General features: G+C 40.8%; 1 protein-coding gene across 8 annotated transcripts in view; it reads left to right on the forward strand.

The window, feature by feature from the left end:
• SFXN1 (sideroflexin 1) overlaps nucleotides 1–21044 on the forward strand; it is a 47648-nt gene that overhangs the window by 13820 nt on the left and 12784 nt on the right. For 2 of the 8 annotated variants that reach the window (XM_074883886.1, XM_074883883.1), the window contains exons 2-3: nucleotides 18233–18407; nucleotides 19050–19220. In XM_074883886.1, the coding sequence (XP_074739987.1) occupies nucleotides 18244–18407; nucleotides 19050–19220 (335 nt within the window). In that variant the 5' untranslated portion in view covers nucleotides 18233–18243. Of the gene's footprint in view, nucleotides 1–5172; nucleotides 5284–5593; nucleotides 6057–6803; nucleotides 6869–18232; nucleotides 18408–19049; nucleotides 19221–21044 lie in introns of those variants that run through there. The other 6 variants (XM_074883882.1, XM_074883889.1, XM_074883884.1 and 3 more) reach the window with 6 other exon arrangements.

Below are 21044 nucleotides of genomic sequence, written 5' to 3' on the forward strand. Positions count from 1 at the left end.
TACTATTTATAGGAATTGCCTTCTGCTTTCTAGGAGTTCCCTTCTGCCCTTTAGAAATTTCCCACAGCTTTCCAGGAACTGTTCATTTCTTTCTAGGATTCCTCCATTGCTTTACAGCAATTCCTCCTTGCTCCATAGGAAATTCCCTCCAGCTTTCTAGCAATTTGTAGCCAACTTTCTCAGAATTCACATTTTGCTTTCCTGGAGCACACCCCACCCCCCCACCCCCCCAAGCTGTCTAGGAATTCAATACTGCTGTCTAAGATTTTCCCATAATTTTCCAGGAGTTCCCTGTAGCTTTCTAGGAATTTCCCATGGTTTTCTAGACATTGTCCATAATTTTCTAGGAACTTCCTGCTCTCTAGGCATTTCTATCGGCTTTCTGGGTATATCTATCATGCGATGGCATGGTGTCAAGTGCTGTTCCATGCTGTTTGTGCTGTTGCATGCTATTGCATGTTGTGGCATGTTGTACGCTATTCTGAGTCGTCCTGAGGTATCTTGTTTCATCATATGTTGTGCTGCCACATCTTGTTCTCACCTGTTTGCTCGTATTGCCACACGCCTTCCCGTGTTGTTGTGGCATACTCTTGTGTGTTATCTTCTGCTTCTGCATGCTGTCAGAGGTTATCAAGCACCATCCCATGTTGTTGCAGGAAGAAACATTTGAGAGTGCATAGTTTTAATTGCTATTTTCAAAAGCCATTGGAAAGACTCAGGAGGTGAAATTATTAGGAGTCAGTGATAGCTGGTCCCTAGAGGATGATGAAAAAAATTTGTCAGGCCTGGTTGAAGCAGTGTTGAGACACTGTGGCTGTTCCCTGTGCCATACGTGATGGTGCTATACCTGCTCTTGCCCCCATGCTACATCCATTGCTGCATATTGACAGCACAGATCAGTCTGACTAGTCAAGAGTCTTGTTGCTGACAGCAGCTGGCACAGATGCTTCAGGGCATGAATGATCCCACAAGAGACATTTATAAAATAGCCCCATCATAGAGGAAATGGCTTCCTAATCCCCTTGAAAGGCGTGTTATCCCCTTAAACATAGCTTTATGTCCTTTCTAAATACAGATTGGCTTTTCATGTTCATTCCCTTCCAGTCTTATCAGATATAACTATGCATCTAAATAAATAGGAAAATTGAGTATGCATCAATTTACCTTGGCACAGTATGGCATGAGTAACCTAAAATTTGGTTCAAATATTGCAGATGGAGCCAAAACCTTTAACTGATTTTGCAAGCAATCCTCTATCAGCTTATATAAGGGTTTCATTACAGTTTATATTGCCAAAAAGTGTAGTGTTACTTGTCTGTTTGACCAAATTTCCCTTGATAATAGTTTATTCATTGTTAGCTGAGACTGGGAAAACAGGGTGGTGGTTTCTGATACACTGACACAGACTCTCCAAAGTCCCTAACTTATTTACAGAAACAATCGTTGACTCTATGGACACTCCTCAGACTGTACTGACGTCCCTTCCAGTCTGGGGTTTGGATTTTCTACATAAAATTAATGTACAGTAAGTCAGTAGACCATAGGAAATGCTGTATATACATGGCTCACCTCACCCGGTATTCCGCTCCTGATAGCAAAACGAAGCACAAAGCCTTCACAGGCACCTCCCCTCGAGTGCTAATGAAGAGTTCCCAGAAATGTTGCTGGTTTCTTCTGTCAAACCCCTGATAACAGCCAGCTTGGTGCCAAGGCCAGTTCCTAACACCATCTTCCGCAGCCAGCAGCTGAATACACCCCAGTTCCTTGCACTGCACCTTCAGGGCCGTCACCACACATCATTTCCCACCTGCTCTACAACTACTTTTTTTTTCATGGAGCAGAAATATCTTGACATATCTCACACTTGCCTTTACTCTCGTTGACTGCACGTGGAAAAGCTGGTCCTGCAGTGCCACTTACTGGACATTTTATGTTAATAAAAGCAATGTGCAGCATTCTCAGTTGATTCCCAGTGCCAAATTGGAATGGTAAAAAACATAAAAAGCATTAATGTCCAATGTAAATATTATGCATACAGGAAAGCTTGAGGAAAGCAAATACAGTAAATCTCATTTCTTAGAGGAAGCAGTAACTGTAAAGGAACAGAAATCCTCCTTTTGTGGTCAGCATAGGGAAGAATTTGCCCTGTAATAGTCCGGGAATTCTTCCAGGTGGAAACATGCAGATGGTTAAATTCATCCCTAGTTCAACAAATGTAAAGGACTGAGTGTACATGTGGAGGCTTGCAGGAGGCTTATTAATACATTCCTTGGGAAATAAGGCAAATGAACCGAATGCTTCAACATGAGCTGAGGTAGGGCTTATTTGATTAATCCAGCCGTAGTCTCTAGGTTCATGCTTTCTGTATGTACCATTAGTACTTGCACTGTAATTTAACCAGCAAGATGCTACACTCTGCATGAACCACTTGAGCTTACAAATTGTGCACTGACTAAGCTGCATGGATTGATCGCACGGGACTGTCAGTGTAGGGGTCTTTTTGGGCGACCAGAACTTTTGAAGAACAAATCCGCAATATTCAGCTGGAGATCAGTACGCTCAAAATGACATTCTGGGGTCTGTTCCTCCTGATCCTCCAAGGCAGAGAGCTGGCTGGAGACCATGGCAGCCCCTCCAGCCCACCCACCTGACGGTACACCAGGTCTCACCGCAGAATGGAAACAGGAGCAGGCCAAAACACACATCTGGATCTGAAAGCTGGCACATCCTCCTGGACGCTGCATTTTTTAATACAGCCAAAAACATTTTAGCATGAAAATCAATGCAGATGAAGAAACACATGTGGCCGGAGGTTAGATATTCTTTGTGACTACCCATATTCACCCATTTGCCTTCCAGTTTTGTGGCTTATGAGCAATTGTTGTTGGTTGGTCAGAGCCATCTAAAGACTTTTCAGGATTCATGGCAAAAAATCAGATTTGTTTCTCAGCAATGGGAGGAATGACTAGTCAAGTGAAAGAGGAGTTACATAGCTGTTCAAAACCATCTGCACTGAGTATAGAGCAAATGATTAACTCGAGGAATGAACACAGCTTTCCATGTAGCAACTCAGAGAAAAAATTTAGGTATTAATACATTTACATTAAAGAGTCTGCAAGCAGAGTTTCTATTGTAATGTCCAGAAAAGACCATGTGTAGTTTTAAAGCTGATTAAAAGTTAGTACCTTTGGCATATAAGAAAATTATTAGAGGCAAAAGACTTTAGTCCTCAGAATGTAAACCACAGTACTAGTTATAGCCACCAACAACTAACTTATTTCTAGGCACAACATCCAGCTGTCTCCATTTTCTGAATGAGATGTCTTTCCTGCTCAGTCATCGCAATGTTTTTAGCAACAAGTGTTAGGGCTGGATATCATCAAAGATGTATTCATCGTTGGATCTGTCAGTGGTCGTGGAGACTAGGGTCTGCCTGACAAGATTAAAAAGAACTGAAGACACTAGCAGTAAAGTACATAAATTGTGAAAAAATTTTGTTGTATAAGAAAAATGCAGTGTAAGGGTATCAGTGGCAGTTTTTACTCCTTCATGGTAGAATCTCACCTGGTATATTTGCACCTGCAATTGTCATATATATATCTGTAAGAGCTAAGTTGTGGAGCCACAGGGGAAACAGATAGGTGGACACTGAGATTTGATGTGTCTGAGTCAGAACGAAAGTTGAATCTTAACTTTTCATTGAAAATCATAAACTGAGTAGGCTAGTTAAGAGCTGAAAACAAACTCCAGCCTACACAATTATGGTTTTATGAAAAAAAAAAAATCCAATTTTTCACAGAGATTGAGTTATAGCAGCAAAGATTTCACCAGTAAGTTCATCTCCACAAACACTTAATACCTGGGGAGAGTTCTGGCTTTTTAATATAAAATTCCCATTTAGCATCCTGCAACAAGCAGTGACAGGGAGGTCAGAGCTTGCCAGCCCCATATTTAAAGTGTTTGAGTAGGATTGCTCTGCATACAGAGCTGCCACCCCTTCAGGGGTGAGACCTGTAGACAGAGCAGCGTTGTTACAAAGAGAATTTTAACAGAAGACCTTGGAGGAACTGGACTGGGTTATAGACAGTAGTTGCAATCGGCCTCTGTGTGTTGGCAAGTTTTTCTGGTCCATCAAAGCAGTAAACTAGCACCGTTTGCAGGCTGTACAGGGGATGCAGCACTGCTGTATCTGAACACATTTTACCACATTCCCAGAAGACTCAGCATTGGTTATGGGATAAGACCAGCTCATGTGTTGCTGACTTGTAACACTATCAGACTTAAGCATTGATGTGCTGATTCCTGAAAGGTGTGTTAGGAATCTAGTTTGTGTGTCTATCACCATGTTCATCAGGAAGCCAGGCTGGAGAAAGAACATAAACAGTGTAATTGAGTGTCCCTACTATTTTTATTAAATATCACATGATTGTACATCTAATGCCAAAGAGAGAAGCTATTGGATGCTATAAAGATAAAATGTGGATTGACTATAGTTACTAAAAGGAAATAAATGCTCTGAAATCCATTCTCAGCCTTCCAACAAAATCAAGGACCTGTGTTTAGTTGACATTTTTTAGGCACCTTACACAAGAAAATTCTCATCAGCTGGAACAGATTTCATAGGAGTGCATTGTTTTATTACTTTTTTTTCTTAGGGTTAGGGCCTAAGAGTAAATTCTTTTTCTAAGGGTTCTTTCACTGTGGTTTGCTACGAACATTTCCCCACTGCTGGCTGTTTTCTGCAGTACATATTAAAGCGGGAGTGATGAACATGAGAAAGCCAGGAGAAAGCCATTCTCGCCGTCCCCGGCTGCCTTGGGGCCACCGGCTGTCCTCCTCCGCCAGCGGCTCTCACTAGTGACCGACGACCCGTCTGTCCCCGACCCGGGCATCGCTGTCCCGCTACGGAGGTGGCCAGTAACGCTCCCGATAGCTCAGTCACACTCCGACAGCTTTTCTTTCACTAACTGTAACTTCAGGCCTGAGCTGCCCCCACAGCGCGAAGGGCGCTCAGCGGCGGCAGCGCCGCTCCCGAGGCAGCCCGGGGTGCTGGGGCCGCCGGGTCACCCCGGGCCTCCTCGGGACTCCCGGAGGGAGGCGGAGGGCGGGCGGACCGGCAGCCCCGTGCCGGCTCCAGCGGGACCGCCGCCCCCCGGCCCGGCCCGGCCCGGCCCCGCCAGGGCGGAGCGACGCGGAGCGGGGCGGCCCGACCGCCTGCCTCGGCCCCTCTTCCGGGCAGCGGGGCGAGGGGCGGCGCGGAGCCGGCAGCGCGCGGCGGCCGCGGTGAGTACCGGCGCCGGGACCGGGCAGGGGTGTCCCTACAGCTCGGGACCCCCGTGGGGCTGGGCCGAGGGCCGGGGAGCGGGCGGAGGAGCCAGCGCCGGAGTCACCCCCAGTGCCACCCCCAGTGCCATACCGGTGCCCTCCGCGGGGGCCCAGCCCCGCCTGTCACCCCCGTCCGTCCCCATCTGCCACCCCGGTCCCCTCCGCAGGGGACCAGCCCCGCTTGTCACCCCCGTCCTTCCTTCCCCCACAGGCCCAATCCCGCGTGTCACCCCCGTCCCCTCCACAGGGGCCCAGACCTGTCTGTCACCTCTGTGGCCCCTGCAGAGGCCTTGATCTGCGTGTCACCCCCGTCCCCTCCGCAGGGGCCCAGACCCGTGTGTCACCCCAGACCCGTGTGTCACCCCATCCCCCCCTAGGGGCCCAAACCCGTGTGTCACCCCTGTCCCCTCTGTAGGGTCCCAGCCCCATGTGTTACCGCATCCCCTCAGTGGCAGCAGAGGTGGTGTCCTGGCAGGTCCCCCCTCTCCTGGAGAGGTGCTGCCTGGACCCCCACAGCCCTCCCCTCCCACCTCCCTCGCTGCTTCCCCACCCGCTCCCCAAATCTCCCCTGACCACGAGTTGTCACCTGAGCGTGGGCTCTGTGTCACAGGGGGGTGCGTGGCAGCGACAGAGACCCAGGCCTGCAGGAACCAGCCTCCCTGCTGGGGGATCGCCCTTTCCAGGGGAGGAACACAACACGAACTTGGAGGTCAGACCCTTGGTAGCCAGAGGCAAGGATTTTAATTATGAGTATTGATTTTTTTTTAATTTATTGAATTATAAATAATATGTGATTATAGCGGGCACTGGAGGGGGTGAATACTGGCTTTGTACCAATGTTCATTTAAAAAAAAACATCTGTATGGATCCTATAAGAAAAAGATATATGAAATAGTGAAAACCTACAGAAGAGGGCCATGAACATGACTGGGTAGAGCCAGATAATCCTACTTCAGTTTAACAGGGGGGGGTTAAAAAATAAGGAACAGAGACAAGCTTGCAGCAATCAGGACTGAAATAAAATAAGAGCTTGCACTAACCCTTTTTAGCAAAGAATCTTTATTCTTCTTAATGAAGAGATGAAGTGAGCATGTGACGTGTCTCTGCAATATACCTCATGCGATGGGAGAAGAGGTGGCAAATTGAAAGGCAACACCGCTGAGCTGGCTGCAGCAACCTCTAACATCTGGAGGTAGCTTTAATGCAGAATGATGAAATCTCTCGTCAAGTTACACGCCAAAGATGGCTGCTGTTTTGAGGAGAGAGCCCCAGCAGCAGGCTCTATCCATTTAACACAGACTGCTGCTTTTGTTGCTAGGCTACAAGCAGCACGTACATTTATAAGCAACAAAAAAAAAAATAGTGTCTTGTAGTGTTGCCATGATTTGCCTTCTCCAGTGTTCAATTTGTTTGTATGTTTGCAGTAGGAAAAATCATAGTGCAGACAAAGATTTTTTTTTTCCTTGTGATTTAAATAGATATTTACTGGTAGAAGCTGTTTTGGGGAAGAAGAACTTGGCAAGTGGCTTTGTTAACATTTGGTGTAAGTACATTGCATCATACTTCTCCCAGTCATCAGCTGTCCTGCTTCTTTCAAACTGTGATAGCAAACGTAGTCCAAATAGAGGAATACCATTGCTCAATGACCCCGCTGAGTCTGATACGTCTTTTGCCATCACACAAAAATCCTTTCATTCCCTAAAAATCTGTTAGTGCTTCTCATTTGAACTAATTACACTGCCGTGATTGATCCCCCTGGAGAATGTATTGTGTTCATTTCTTTTCCAGAGCAATTAAAATATGGGCAGTAGCTGGGTTTGCCTTTCTGCTGTTGCTTTGCCAATGTGTCGTAGTTTTAAAGTAGAATAGGTCACCTTTTACTAATCAGAGGGTAGCTAATCTCCTGTCCTTTCTCCTAAGCTGACATAGCAGCTGCTGTGGTGGGCATTGCTCGTGGAAAAGAAAAATCTGAGTTTGTTTAGGCAAAGGAGCCCCAAAAAGGGCCACTGTGTTATTTGAGGAATAAAGAGGCCTAACAGGATCCCTAAGTATTTCTCTATCAAAGCAGCATGAGAAATGCTTAAAAAAACCCTCAGCTCTGCAAAAACAAGCAGCCTTGGGTGCTTTGGTTTATAAACATGTCAGAGGAAGAAGAGAAGCTGTTCTTCTCCCCATTTTATAACAGCAGGTACTTTTCTCAACCTCGATTTTTCAGCCTACGTCTCTCATTCACCAGAACAGGGTGTTGACAGCTGGACATCAGGCTGTTAGGGGACTGCTTTGAAGAATGGAGATCTAGGGACCTAAGTGTGTCAAATCTTTTTTTCTCCCAGTGAATCTGCACATGAAACGTTTTCAGCAGCACCTGGTTCTAACTTTTGAACTATTCCTATTCTTTAGGATTCTGGTAAGAAAGAGGTACTGCTGTTACCTTCTATTTTTACTGGGTTTTCAGGGAAAAGCCTCACTCGTTTTTCAAAAAAGGAACCCTTAGTTGCCTCTAGGAGATTTTGAGAATCATGATCTGACCCAAGCACCTTCACATCACCTGAAGTTAGGGGTCTAAGTCCTGGTAAAGGACACCATACAAGTTACATCTTTCTTTTTACACTCTTTTCTCGTTGACTAAGTTACTCACTTGACCTCCTGTATGCAGGCTAGTTTGAATTCTTTTCTAAGCTAGAGTACCCAGCGTGTCCCATGCTTTGTAACAGAGGGTTGCAGGTTGCAGTTTGGGAGTTGGGCACCAAGAAGTGAGATGTCGCAATGTTTATTATCACAATTATATCTGCACTGCTTTTGGATGGACTTCTCTTCAGACTTCTCCCTCCCCCAGCTCAGTTTTTGCTGACTTTCTGAAATTGCATGCAAGAGAGGTGAAAGGCCACTCTCATTAATAGAGTCCGCTTCTGCAGGGAAAGGTGCAGGAGGTTATAATCTGGACTCCAACCCCCGTAAAAGCAAAGAGCGACGGAAAATTCTGTGTAGAGAGTGAAGCAGAACCCTATCGGGTACCCAATCTAAGGATGTTTGCCAAAGGATCCTCACTGAAGAGAATTCAGGCATTTGTATCTGTTGAGGAAAGCCTGCTTCTGGGGTAGTTCTCAGGCGAGTTTCTCTCACAAATATTCTCTCTTACAATATTGCACTCCTGGCAACCTAAGCTATCTGCATCTCTCAAGGAATGTACATTTTGCCATTAGGGATGCTTCTTGACTCAGAACAGTGACTGTAGCTTTAAAAATGTGTATTTAGATCAGACCTAGAAAATTGTGTTCACAGTTATACCATTAAGAAATTTCTTTCTCTGTTGCTCTACTCCCAATTTTAGCTTAGATACTGGAAAAACTAATGACATACCTGACGAAGTTTCTTAATTGTGGAGTGGATTTTTTTCAAGATTTGGGTAAAAATACAAAGTGTCAGTAACATAAGAAAATATAAATGGTTCCAAGGAAGGTAGCAAAGCTGCTTTTCCTCGTTCATGCACTGCTGCATGAGTTGCCCAGAGTTTCTGAGATCATGTGCTCATCTGGATTATTCAGTCATGCAATGGGGTTTAAAATAAATGATCAAATGTCTGCGTTGTTCAAAATCAAGTGGTATGTTACTGTCTGAAATAAATAGTCTTTGCTATTCTTTTGGCTATTGCTTTGGTTTGAAAAGTGATTATATGACCTTCAATATGATGCTTAGAACGTGAACTTTGAAAAGGAACAGCGGAGAGTTGATCTCCTGACAACTCCTGAATCTGCATTTTGTAGAATTGCTGCAACTGCTGTTGTTAACCTTTAAACAAGGTTTAAAGTCTTCTACTATTGCTGGTACTGCAGCAATATCTAAATGTAGCCTTTGTACTAAAACTTTGTGCTGTTTTTTATGTAATTATTTTTCAAGAGAGGCCACTCTCACTTATTCTTAAGTCCTCTTTTTCCCTCCAGTTAATGTTAGTATTAAACATTAGATCATGAACTGGCAGATGATTGCATCTGATCAGAGGGGGCAAGAAATTTGGGTGTGCTTGGTACTGCGGCTTCCAGCTCAGTTCAGTGTCACTTTCTGATTGAAATACAAGATGAGAAGCATAGTCAAAGAATTATTGATTTAAAATGAAGATTTTTGTAGAAGGTTATTAAAAATATGGAGTTGAGAGATTCTCTTCAGATAAACAAAGACCTCCATTTTAGCCAGTGAGTTCTACTCACTGTTTGTTTTTATTTTCTGATTACTAGGGTTGGGAGAGCGTTGGGGAGAGAGATGAGGAGGCAGCAGCAAGGAGATTTGGTGAGAGAGTGGTAGAGGCAAGGCTGGCAGTGAAATTTGCTTTAAAGTGCTTGGGAAGTGCAGTTTCACACAGCGGTGTCCCCTCTCTGATCTGCCATCTGTATCACCATAGCTAATTGCCTCCAGTCTACAGAACCATGTCTTCAGCGCAACTTTTGGTGCCAAGTACGTGGCAAGCTGTGGCCATTTCTTTAGCTTGACAGTCATATGTTTATGAAAAACTTTATGAACACACGATCGCAGTTGTGATTCTGAAAATATGCCTTGATACATAGGAAGAGCCGCAGTGTGAAGCACATGGATAATCAAACCTCTGCGTCAGTACTGGGGAGCTAAACAGTGCCAAAAATTGTTCCCGGTCATGGGAACACGGTCCTCCGTATTGTTAACTTGCTGGAACGCAGCGTGGAGTGGTTTTGCTCAGGACAGCTGATGCTCACCCAGACAATCCGGCAGCACAAGGGAGGATTTAGCTGCTCTTCTCCATGGGCAGTTTGGACACAGCCACCCTAGTTTGGAAACTAAGAGGGTTTAATAATATGAATGTACCAGAGAGCATAGTCCGTTCTTTATTACTGGTTTAATTTACTAGTTTGAACTATTATCAGCTTCAGGGTTTGCAGGTACAAGTGGTTCTATTAAATGCCTAACCGATCTGTTTGAAACACCGAAAATATGTATTATTTCCTTCCTTACTGCGTATTTTCCATGATAGATGTTAACTGTTTGACTGCATTATGATGTTGTCTTTTATCCTTTCCGGTACTGCTGATCCTCCCATGTGAACATGACCTCAGTGACATTTCAGTATGGATCATTACAGTATCTTATGTGTTTGTAAAATTAATGTTGTTTTCCAAATCCTCTGTTAATGATGTTGAGGAAGAGAGTTGTTTCAAGATCAGATTGGGTAATTTTGCTGCTAGCCTTTCCACCTTAAAATTTAAGGTGCTGTTGATTCAAAGTTTTGTCCAGTTTCACAGGTGGTCTCCCCTCTGTTGGTACTTATGAATAGTAACAGGTGCGGGAATAATAAATTCAGATGTTTATATATAGGCAGTTAAGTGTTAGGTAAGTTGTGGAAGTTTGCCTTCATTAGCTGACTGTAACAAAGCAAACATTTTTATCTTTGTTCTAGAGGATTTCTGCATTTGCTTTCCAGTCCCTTTGCAAACTTTCTACTTATCTCAGAGTTCAGATGGATTTATTTTAATTTGATTTAACCCAAATGTCCTTTATTTTTTCTTTTAAAAAGAATTCTATTATGGACATATGGATAACGCAAACTTAAATCTTGGGCACACTTAATGTATATGGACAATTATATCACTGAAGGTAGTGGAGTTACACCCTTGACAAAGCATTAAAATAATAATAATAGTTTTATTACAGTGCTTTTGTCATCGAGTATTTGAATAGATTAGGTAAACAGCAGCACCCCTTTAAAATAGTATCAGAAAATTAAGGTGACAGCTAAGTAAAATACTGTTGCAGCAACTTAAATTGAGGATTTTGTACCTATTTCTTGCAGTTTTACAGTGTCAGTGTTTAAATACAACATAACTTTAAAAAAAAGCTGTACAGTTTATGATGATGACTGCATGGCTGTGGGATAATGTATTGATGAGAACATTTTTATGCACAGTCGACATTTTTACTTTGTAGTTGGACATTTTGTTTTATAAGAGGATCCCTTTGAAGTACAAAGGCATTTTATTGGCTTATGTTTTTGCTTTATGGGATTTATTTCCCTTTTCAGCATTTACTAATAGGGGCTGATAAGTCATGAGTAGCATCATGCAGTCACTTTAATACAAGAGGTGGGGCTTTTATTCTAAAAATACTTTGCTGGAAAACTTGTAAGTTTTCAAGACAGAAATTCACTGGTTCTCTTAGGCACCATTTTAACGGGTCTGTGACTCAGAGTCCCGAGACTGGCAAACTCAGCGAGTTTTTTTTACGACACTGCAAGTTTTATGTGTCTCCAAATTATGTTATTCTAATGTCTGAACTTTTTACGCTCCCTTGTATGCATGACATCTGTTCCTTCTCTGTGGGCATTGGTGGCCCCTGTCCACAGTCTTTATGATTTTTATTTTAAACTTATTTAGAACAGCATTGTTCCTACGTATATTCTTAAAGTGCAAATCAATTATGTCAGTCACATCATTTAGAAGAAAATGGTTTTGTTTACTTAAATAGCTGTCACCTAAAGTTTTGATCCCTCTTTGCATGAGATCTAATCTTTTGCAGGGTGGACACCTGTCCTGTGTCGTCCGTCCCCCCCCCCCATCCTATGCAGTACTGGAGGCTAAATACTATTCTGTATCTTTATTAAGATTAGTAATATTAAAGTCAGTGTTTTCTGTGGCTATCTTTCTAAACAGACACAGTGATTTCAAGCATGATCTTTTGTTGTGGCACATGCTAAGGGTCCTCCGTTACCTTATGTCTTCCATTTTCCTGCTAGGTTGCTTTTTGCTGCTGCAGCACTAACCCTTTTTTGATAGATTTACAAACAGAAGGAGAGACCAAAGCATGTGCCAACATGCTTCTGCTAGCTTACTCTGGCTAGCATGGGTAACAGCAGCGAGAAAGGCATGGAAAAGGAGTTTTACCTTGTGCTGGTAACCAGAGTGGTTGTGTGTCTCTGGGGTGCTTTTACTGTTCTAGCATGTGTTACAGCCACCCTGTCTACTCTGTTACCCCTAATACTTAGGTCATGTTAGCTCTTTCTACCATCTTTTTTTTTTTTTGCTACATTGACACACAAAGACTGGGAGTTTTTCCAGTTTACAGCAAGTTGGGTCTCTCTTGCACCCATTTTCTTGGTCCGTAATGTAGACTTCCAATACCTTGACTCTGGCAAACCAAAATGTTTAAAATTATTCATGCTTTATATTTCTTGTTCATTGTCTTCCCTGCAGATTTAAGGCTAGGCTTCAAGATTTGCATTACACCTGGCTCCTCCTGCATCTGCAGGTCCTAAACTTGAGCAAAATGGTAACCCAAGGTGGTCACTGGTTAGTCTGTTGAAGGAGCCTGAGGGTGCAAGACCTTTTGTGCTCCCAGGCCTTCTACTGTGCCAGTTCAACACACTAATCAAGGAGGCTGAGCTGGCCTCTCTTTTCTTTCTGCTGCATTAGTTTTCTGCTAGTGTAGTAAGTTATATCAGCACACATGGTTCAAGGAGCATCAGAGCGGACACAGAGTAGATCAAATGGGAAGGAGATAAAGATAGGACATGAAAGTGGTAAGTCTTCTATTTTCTGTAGATCCGCCTTCACTGGGGTAGTCTAAATGAAATGGAGTGAAACGATCCTGAATTGAACCATGAACCATCTGCAGTGAAGGCAGATTCTTACTGTTTAGATTTCTTATTACTAAAGGACTTGGTTTTGTGGACAGAGGTATCTAAGTATATAAAAACTGTTCACAGACAACCCAGTAGTATATATGCTAATCAGAGTGAAAAGAAAGAAAAGAGCTTCTATTTATGGACTGCTTTATTAAGCATTCATTGTAGAGCTTTAAACAGATTAACATAAGTATCCTAAGCAGTTTTTATTGTTAATGAAACTGATATTTCAATTATAACAATACTTAAACTTGGACTTTCCTACAAATAATATACCAATAGGGAAGTACTCATAGTATGATTTACCAGCCCTGATGTAGAGATTTTACTTTTTTTTTTTTAATGTGGAAAAGAATTTTTGAATAAATGAGTTCACCCAGCTTTCATAGGGTGCTGCTTTGCAAAACCAGCAGTTACCATTTTAGACCAGAAGATGGTCTGGTTTTCCACAATATATCACTGTTCACAGGTGGGTGTCTTTAACAGTATAGTACTAAGAAAGGGAAAAGAAACCTAAGGAGCATCTCCTGTTCAGGCACTCTGCATGAGAACTCTGTTCTCCAAATCTGTCCTGAGTCTTTTTTCATTTCTGTGATTTGTGTTCATTCTGTGACATGCCTGGTGAGAAATGTGTCAGATGAAAATAATCCTGCTAATCCACAGGTATCGTCTTATTGTGGCATTTTAAACTTTCATAACTGTGGAAGTACTTACAGCAAACAAGAACATGGAATAGAAAAACAAGAAAATTCAGCTGGAAGTGAGGGATGAATTCTCTGCTTCTTATCCAGTGCCTTTCATCTCTCATCATTACTTTTGTGAAATAATAACTTGTGTCTTGCCATATCAGCACTACTTAGAGCACAGGTCAGGAGTTCTAGGTTCTTCTGTCATTTGTGACTTGGACTGTGGTCTTGAGCCAAGTTATGTTATTTACTTGTTTCTTTTACCTGTGTGTGGGGGGAAGGATGCTCCTTAACAGTGCTGGAAAGCTGGTAACATCTCTAAATGTCTTTGGAGTAAGCTGCAAAAAGAAGTAGTGTTAGGTTTTACTGGTCTGATGTCAGTTATTTATAATTCTGGTACAAATGCCTTCATGCTTCAGGGTTAGCTTAGTAAATGATGTATTGCTATGGCACCTTATTTTCTTGAAGTTTGTAAGATTTATTGTTTCACCGTAGGGAAATCCTGTCTCAGCATATAGTAAAGACCATAATAAAAGCTGCTGTACAGTAATGAACTTAACAGTGAAAGGGAGTGGAAGAAGCAGGAAAAGATTACTTTCCCATACTATACCACACTTATTAGCCTTCTAGTATGTTGGGAAGCTTTAGGACCTTCCCTAACTTGATGGTGAAACTTTTAAGATCTCAGAGCTGTTGAATCACGACTGTATTTACTGTAAATTGGAGCAGCAACGCTGATGGTCCTTGTATACTTGCTTTATGCTTACTTATTTGAGTTAATGACTGCAAATTTTAATACACGAACAGGCCTTTGGAACAATGTTTTTCTTGAGGTCTCTTGTACCAAAGAAAAACTGAAAGCCACTAGGGAAAAATGACGTAGTGAAAGAGCAAGAAAGTGTATTCAGTAGGCCAGATTTAATATATTAAATAAATTTATCAATGTTCATTTTAATCATTGAAATGCATATTTGGCAGCTATTTCTATGCAGCAGTGGATCACCTCCTGAACAGGTAAAACACTATAGAGCAAATAGCTTTTAAATATTGCTAATGTTCACCAAATACAATCAGCATGTTCTTCTGTTGCACCTCACAGTACCATTTTACTGTATTAAACTAAAAGTATGTGATAACCTACTGCAGCAAATAGCTCATATTCCATGTAGTATACACCTGGTGGGAAAGAAGACACTGCACTGCAGGAGTCTTCATCGTACCCAGGGCTTCAGAGCTGCTGCTTGGGGTCAGTGCCAAGTGAACAGAGATTTTTAACTCTTAAGAAAGGCATAAATCCAGCTCTGTGTGCTCCGTTCTCAGTCAGGTCGGTGCTGGTCGTAAGAAGGTCTTAATTTTTGTTAGTACAAACTGGCTTTATTTCGTCACTTGTTCTGGTTTCACATATATTTTCACAATACAGAAAGAGCACTGCATTGGGTGGAGACGGGCATAGAGAACCCTGGCCTTGTGATTTCAGATGATCACGTGTTTTTAACAGTACCATTTTCTGGAGATACTTCAGTATATTTTCCTTTATCCAAGCATTCAGAATGATTTATGCCTTTGTCAAATAGCTGGGGGGTGTTAATTATTGCAATAAAAGCTGTGAGAGCTTATACTGTTTTGGGAGTCTTTGAAACAACCTTGCACATGATGACTTGGAGTAGAAACTGGGAATTTTAAACTTGTCTGGAAAGGATTAATTGAGCATTTAAACTCTTAATACAGTTTATCAGGAAAAAGCAAAAGCAGTCCCACTGGTGTCCTACCTGCAGCCTGTGCTGTCAGTTCATGATTGTCCAGAATTCAGCAATATCTGCAGCAACACAGCTTGGTTTTACACAGCTGCTCTCTACACTGCAAAGGCAAACGGCTCTGCTTTGCCAGTACAGCTCTGAGTTTCTCCTGATGTAAGGAAAATTTAGAGAGCAGGTAGTTATAATTTTTATGTGATTTTTAATCGAATTAATTTAGCATGTGTAAAATTCAATAATAAGATCTGTTCTGTAGAATTGGAGATTATTTGTTCAAAGAAAAGCTTGAGTCTGGTAGAAAGCAGAGATCTTTCTTATTTAATGTTTTTGTTTTTTCACTGTTCTATCAGAAATAATACCAGCTAAACATAAAAATAATACATAAAGATCCTAAAACTTTTTTTTGTTTTTTTCAGTTGGTAAAAACAAACTCCTTGAGTTTTTAATAGAAACTGATTGTTTAACTTAAAGAAACCTTAATTACCAATAAATGTACAAAAGGAAGGATGTTTTTATTGAGTGGCACCAAATTAGGGTTTTCTAATAAATTTGTAATAAACTTATTTAGTAATACTAGCTGATATATAACATTTCCATCATTCAGCTGTTAATCATGCTGTGATTGTGAAGGACAACCCTTCATTATTATTTATTTAATCCATTCTGGCTTCTCAAAATTTGGTGTACTAGCAGTAGGTTACTTCGCTTTCTTCATTACCACACGTGCAACTTTGCCTCAAATATTCAGTAGTGCTGAGTAGAATGGTCTTGCCAAATCCTCTTTAAACATTGCTTATCTTCGTGTATAATGCAGTTATTCTGCATTTTTGCAACCTTATCTTTACAGCTTTACAGTCATGTCTGGTGCTCAGTGCCATCAGGCTTATGCATACACAGTTTCTATTGACTTCCTGAGCACATGTAACATTGAGAAGAATTTGAGCAATCTGAATGTCATTGGTGGTTCTTCCTGGCATATGAGAAAATCAAATACTTCCCCTATTGTTTGTACGGTACACCATAAAATAGTATGTGGCCACTAGGTTTTCATTGTCATTAAATCACAGTAATAGCAACCACAGAAGTCCTAAATAATAGTCATGCTTGTGCTATTACATAAGCATAAAAATGTTAAGTCTGGGTAAATGCAGGGAAGACAGACTTTTCCCTGAATAATTCCCACTCTGAGAGCCATTCAGAATGATAAGTGGTTCAAGGCAGAATAATTTTTTACACAGTCCTCGACTGCTTAAAAAGTTGATTTCATGGTGCCTGTGAGAGATGTTACAAAGGTGTATAATCTCCTTCTTGTACAACTATGAGCTGACTTAGCTCACTTTCAAGAACAGACTTTTGGGGAGCTTTTGGGTGGTCTTTTTTTTGCTAGAAATGCTGGTCTGTAGTGTCTTGTAAATATTTGTTAGTTTCCTCCTCCTTCCAGTTGCTTGAAGCTGATGAGTTAGGGATGGTTATGATAGATGGGGAGAGTTAAGCCTTTATTTCTGTAGAAGTTTACTTTTTCAAAGACTTCCAAGTTTTTCCACTTGAGGTAGAAGAGAAGGATCATAATTACGTTTGAGAGATGGACAATAACTTCCTCAAATTTCATGAATGGTCTCTCCTTTTCTCCCATGAAGTTCATGGGGTTTTTTTTATGATGGAGATGCTTTACATGATTAGTTACTTTCTTTTTGTGAATTTTTTTCTGTTCTTCATTGTAAGTTTCATCAAATTGACCAAAATGTCTCAGACAACTTCATGGTGGTCTTGAGTTAAAAAGAAAATACTCTTCAGTGGCAGCTTACACCATATGTATCAGTTGTCCTCATGGTGATGTTTTTCCTATTAAAACAGAAAAAATGCTATGTGATATCATCTGTATTTTTAGAGATCAAATTTACTTCAGCCATTTGAATTACAAGCATTATTTGGAGGATGGTCTTTTTTTTTTTTAACTGGCTATTGAATATGCTGCAGAAATTTCTTGAGAAAGTTAAAGTTCATATAACTTGTGCTATGCAGGGACTGTCCTTTCATTAGATGAAGGATTGAAGTAAACTTAGTCATCCTGAAGTAATTTTTAATTTTCTGGGCTTTAGGCCCCATAAATGCACAACTATGTTAGTTCAGTGCCCTTCACTGTAGTTCTTTAACCATCTTTGAAGTATCATTAGGAGATCTGGTCATGTGTTTATAATGTGGCAAATTGTTGCATTATATAATCTTTGTTTGGTTAAAACATGGATTTAGAGAAACAACATTTATTAAAATAAATTGTTGGGTTTGTGTTCCTAATTTTTGTTTTGTTTTGCTATGCCAGAGAAGTTAACTGGATTTTATTAAATATTTCTTCCGTCACTGCACTTTATAGGAGCTCTTCGGGCATGTCTTGAAATACTGAATTTCTCCTTCCCTTCAAGACAGTATTTTCAGCAAACACTAATTCATCATTGAAATAAAGCACACTTCTGATTAGTATATTGTTATTTATTAATAAATTTCTATATTTTGTTAGCATCTGCCTCATCCTCAGATATTTGTACATGATGTACCTCTATCTCATAATGAGATACTCGTACTCTTACAAAGATGTAATATATAAATGTCTTGGGGAAACAGGCACAGAAACACATCTGTAGACATTTAAGTAATTTCTTGCTTCTTTAGTTCTATCAATTCCAACCTCACTAAAACCCATGATGATAACTGACATCATCAGTTTGGTTTTTTTAATCTAAGCATAACCACTTTTCATCCTGCAGATTGTAGATACATTATGAAATAAGTGGAATTCTGAATTGCAAATTTTCATGTTTTCTTCACAGAGTTTTTGAAGATGTCAGCAGATATACCATTAAATATTAATATCAAGGAGCCCCGATGGGATCAAAGCACTTTTGTTGGACGAGCCAGTCATTTCTTTACTGTAACAGACCCCCGGAATATTTTGTTATCTGATGCCCAACTGGAAAATGCAAGAAAAATTGTGCATGATTACAGGTATGGCCTTGATCACTTTTACTGCTGTCCCATAAAGTCCATGTCAATGATAAGTACATGGTTATATATTTAAAACGAAATATTTAAAACACTGTATTCATTGCACCACTCTTTCTTCTTATTTCGGAGTTTGACACACTTTGCTTTTTAAACAAACTGGCTAATGAATGGGGAAATTATGTCATCTGAGAACCCCTGTAAAGTATTTTGAAATACAAAAGTGTCTAATTCTGAAAATAGTTAATATGACAACAGAGTTTAAAACTTCCTCTTATGTGTTCTAGTTTGGAGCAAGTAGTTTCCTAAATACTTTCAAAGTAAATTTTCAGAGTTTCATGCTAACGAATCCAGAGATTTTAGTTCTACATTTTAGCTCTAAAATCTAGTACAAGTTTGAGTAAACAAAAATTTGGTGCTGGATATATGGACTTAGCCAACATAAGCACTGCTGTGAGTTTTGATTCTTTTTACTTCACCAGTCCATTTAAAAGCTGAAGATCTACAAGCCAACTATGAGGTTACATTAACTTAGCATGAACATCCCAAAATCCTCTGATGTCACATTTGTCACTGGAGGTTGCAGCATTTTATAACAGTTGTACTTTTTGCTGTTGCTTGTTTTGTTTTTTAACTTGTCCCAAGACAAGGTATCGTGGCACCTGGCTTGACAGAAGATGACTTGTGGAGAGCAAAATATATCTATGATTCAGCCTTTCACCCAGACACTGGTGAAAAGATGGTCTTGATTGGCCGAATGTCAGCTCAGGTACCCATGAACATGACTATCACAGGTTGTATGATGACCTTTTATAGGTAAGTGATGGCAATATAACATAAAATATTTGCCTACAAATTAGATAAGTGAAAATCAATGTTTTTGTCAAAAGACCATTTTGGAAGATTTATGATAAATGTTTTAAAATGTAACATTTTGCTTCCTTTTCTCTTTCTGCATTCCCTCACACTGATTAATGATTTCCTGTGGAAGTAGTTGAGAGATAAGCCCTTAGCCCCTCTCCTTCACCATCCCACTTTTCCTCAAACTGGGAAAATTGAATGTTCAAAAATCCCATCCATGTAGGAGAGTTATGTGGAGGACAAAGAGGAGGAGATACCTGGGAATTTCTAACCTTAGAGATCTGGCATGTAGGATGTTCTGTCTGCCAAGTGAGTACTCAGTATGCTTTGGTCCATCAGCCATCAAGTTTCTCCCGCTCCTGTTTGTTCCTTCCATTTCCTCAATAGTTCTTGAATCACCAGTACAGTGAAGCCCACAGCAGAAGCCAGTATCATCTGTTAGTAGACTCCATGTCAGAAATATTTTTGTGACACAGTGCTTTGTTAGCAAGAACTGGTGGGAGGTTCAGGGGAAATGACAATAGTGTTTCTGATGCTGAGATTTTACAAATTCTTGACTCACACTCCAGAAGGGCACAGCTATTTTGAATGGTGCGTATATATGTGTGTGTTTTTAAAAAGCAGTCAAGAATATGAATAAAGCCATCAGTACAGCTGCCCATTCACAAGCACTGCTTCCTGTTAACTGCTTATTCTGTTATGCATGTTCTGTTATTATCTTTAATACTTATAGCAGCTATATACCTTTTCTTTGCATTATCGGTAGTCACTCAGATTCAAAACTAGGTGCTTTATTAGCCTGGAAGACATTGGTTTCTTTGGACCAAACGCTCAGCAGTGCAAACAGGATCGTGTAGAAGCCCTTGGATGATGCAGTGTGGCCTCCATCTTACTGCACATCACTGTGTTCTGGTTATTGCTGGCCACTGGAAGAAGCAAATTCCTCGTTACACCTACGAGGGCTCTTGGGCGTGCAGTAAGGCAATGTGAGTCCCACCTAAACTTTATAGCAGGCCTAACATCCTCTACACACTAGTAGCAAGGAAACAGGAAAAGATGAGACAGGAAGAGTTGTACATGCACAGGAAGAAAGAAGGAAGAACAGTAGTAGTGATGGAAAAAATCCAGCTAGTTTATCACTTTGGCATCTCATTCAGATACTGGAAACCAGAGGGAATAAGAGTACACTTTCAAATCTTCCAAATTTTTCATTTTTTTTCAATTTAAAGAAATAACATATCTTCCCATTTCAGAACCAAAGCCTCATGATATACACACACACTTTCTACTCTAGCATCTCCTCTTTGCTTTCCCATCTGTTACAGAATAATTGCTACAACTACTGCTTCTTTAGCACTCTCAATTTCCGTATCAGCCCTCCAATGAGAACCATGTTCCTATTGCCATTACTGCCTGTGTTATTAAATAATTTAATTACGTATAAGCTTTAAAGTCCTATGAAAAGTTATTTTAATAATTAGGAAATAGTTTTCAGTAGCAACTGCTATTTTTGGTAGCCTGGTTCCCCTGGCAGATTCTGGTGGAGCAGAATCTTCAGTGGTGTCTCCACTGGGGGCAAAGTTTGTGGTCTTGGTACACAAGGAAACACTTTTCCCCTGGTATACTCCTAGCCTCCAGCTGTTTCTGCATCAGGAACTTTCTGATCTAGAGGTAGTGTTTTATTTAATGGCCCTTAGTGAATTTCTTTTTCATAAGTTTGTCCTGTTGTTTAGATAAACTAACTAGTTTGAGAGCAGAAGCATTAATCGCACCACGAGA

Source organism: Strix uralensis, chromosome 14 (genome assembly GCF_047716275.1).
Source record: "Strix uralensis isolate ZFMK-TIS-50842 chromosome 14, bStrUra1, whole genome shotgun sequence".
In the NCBI taxonomy this organism is placed as follows: Eukaryota; Metazoa; Chordata; class Aves; order Strigiformes; family Strigidae; genus Strix; species Strix uralensis.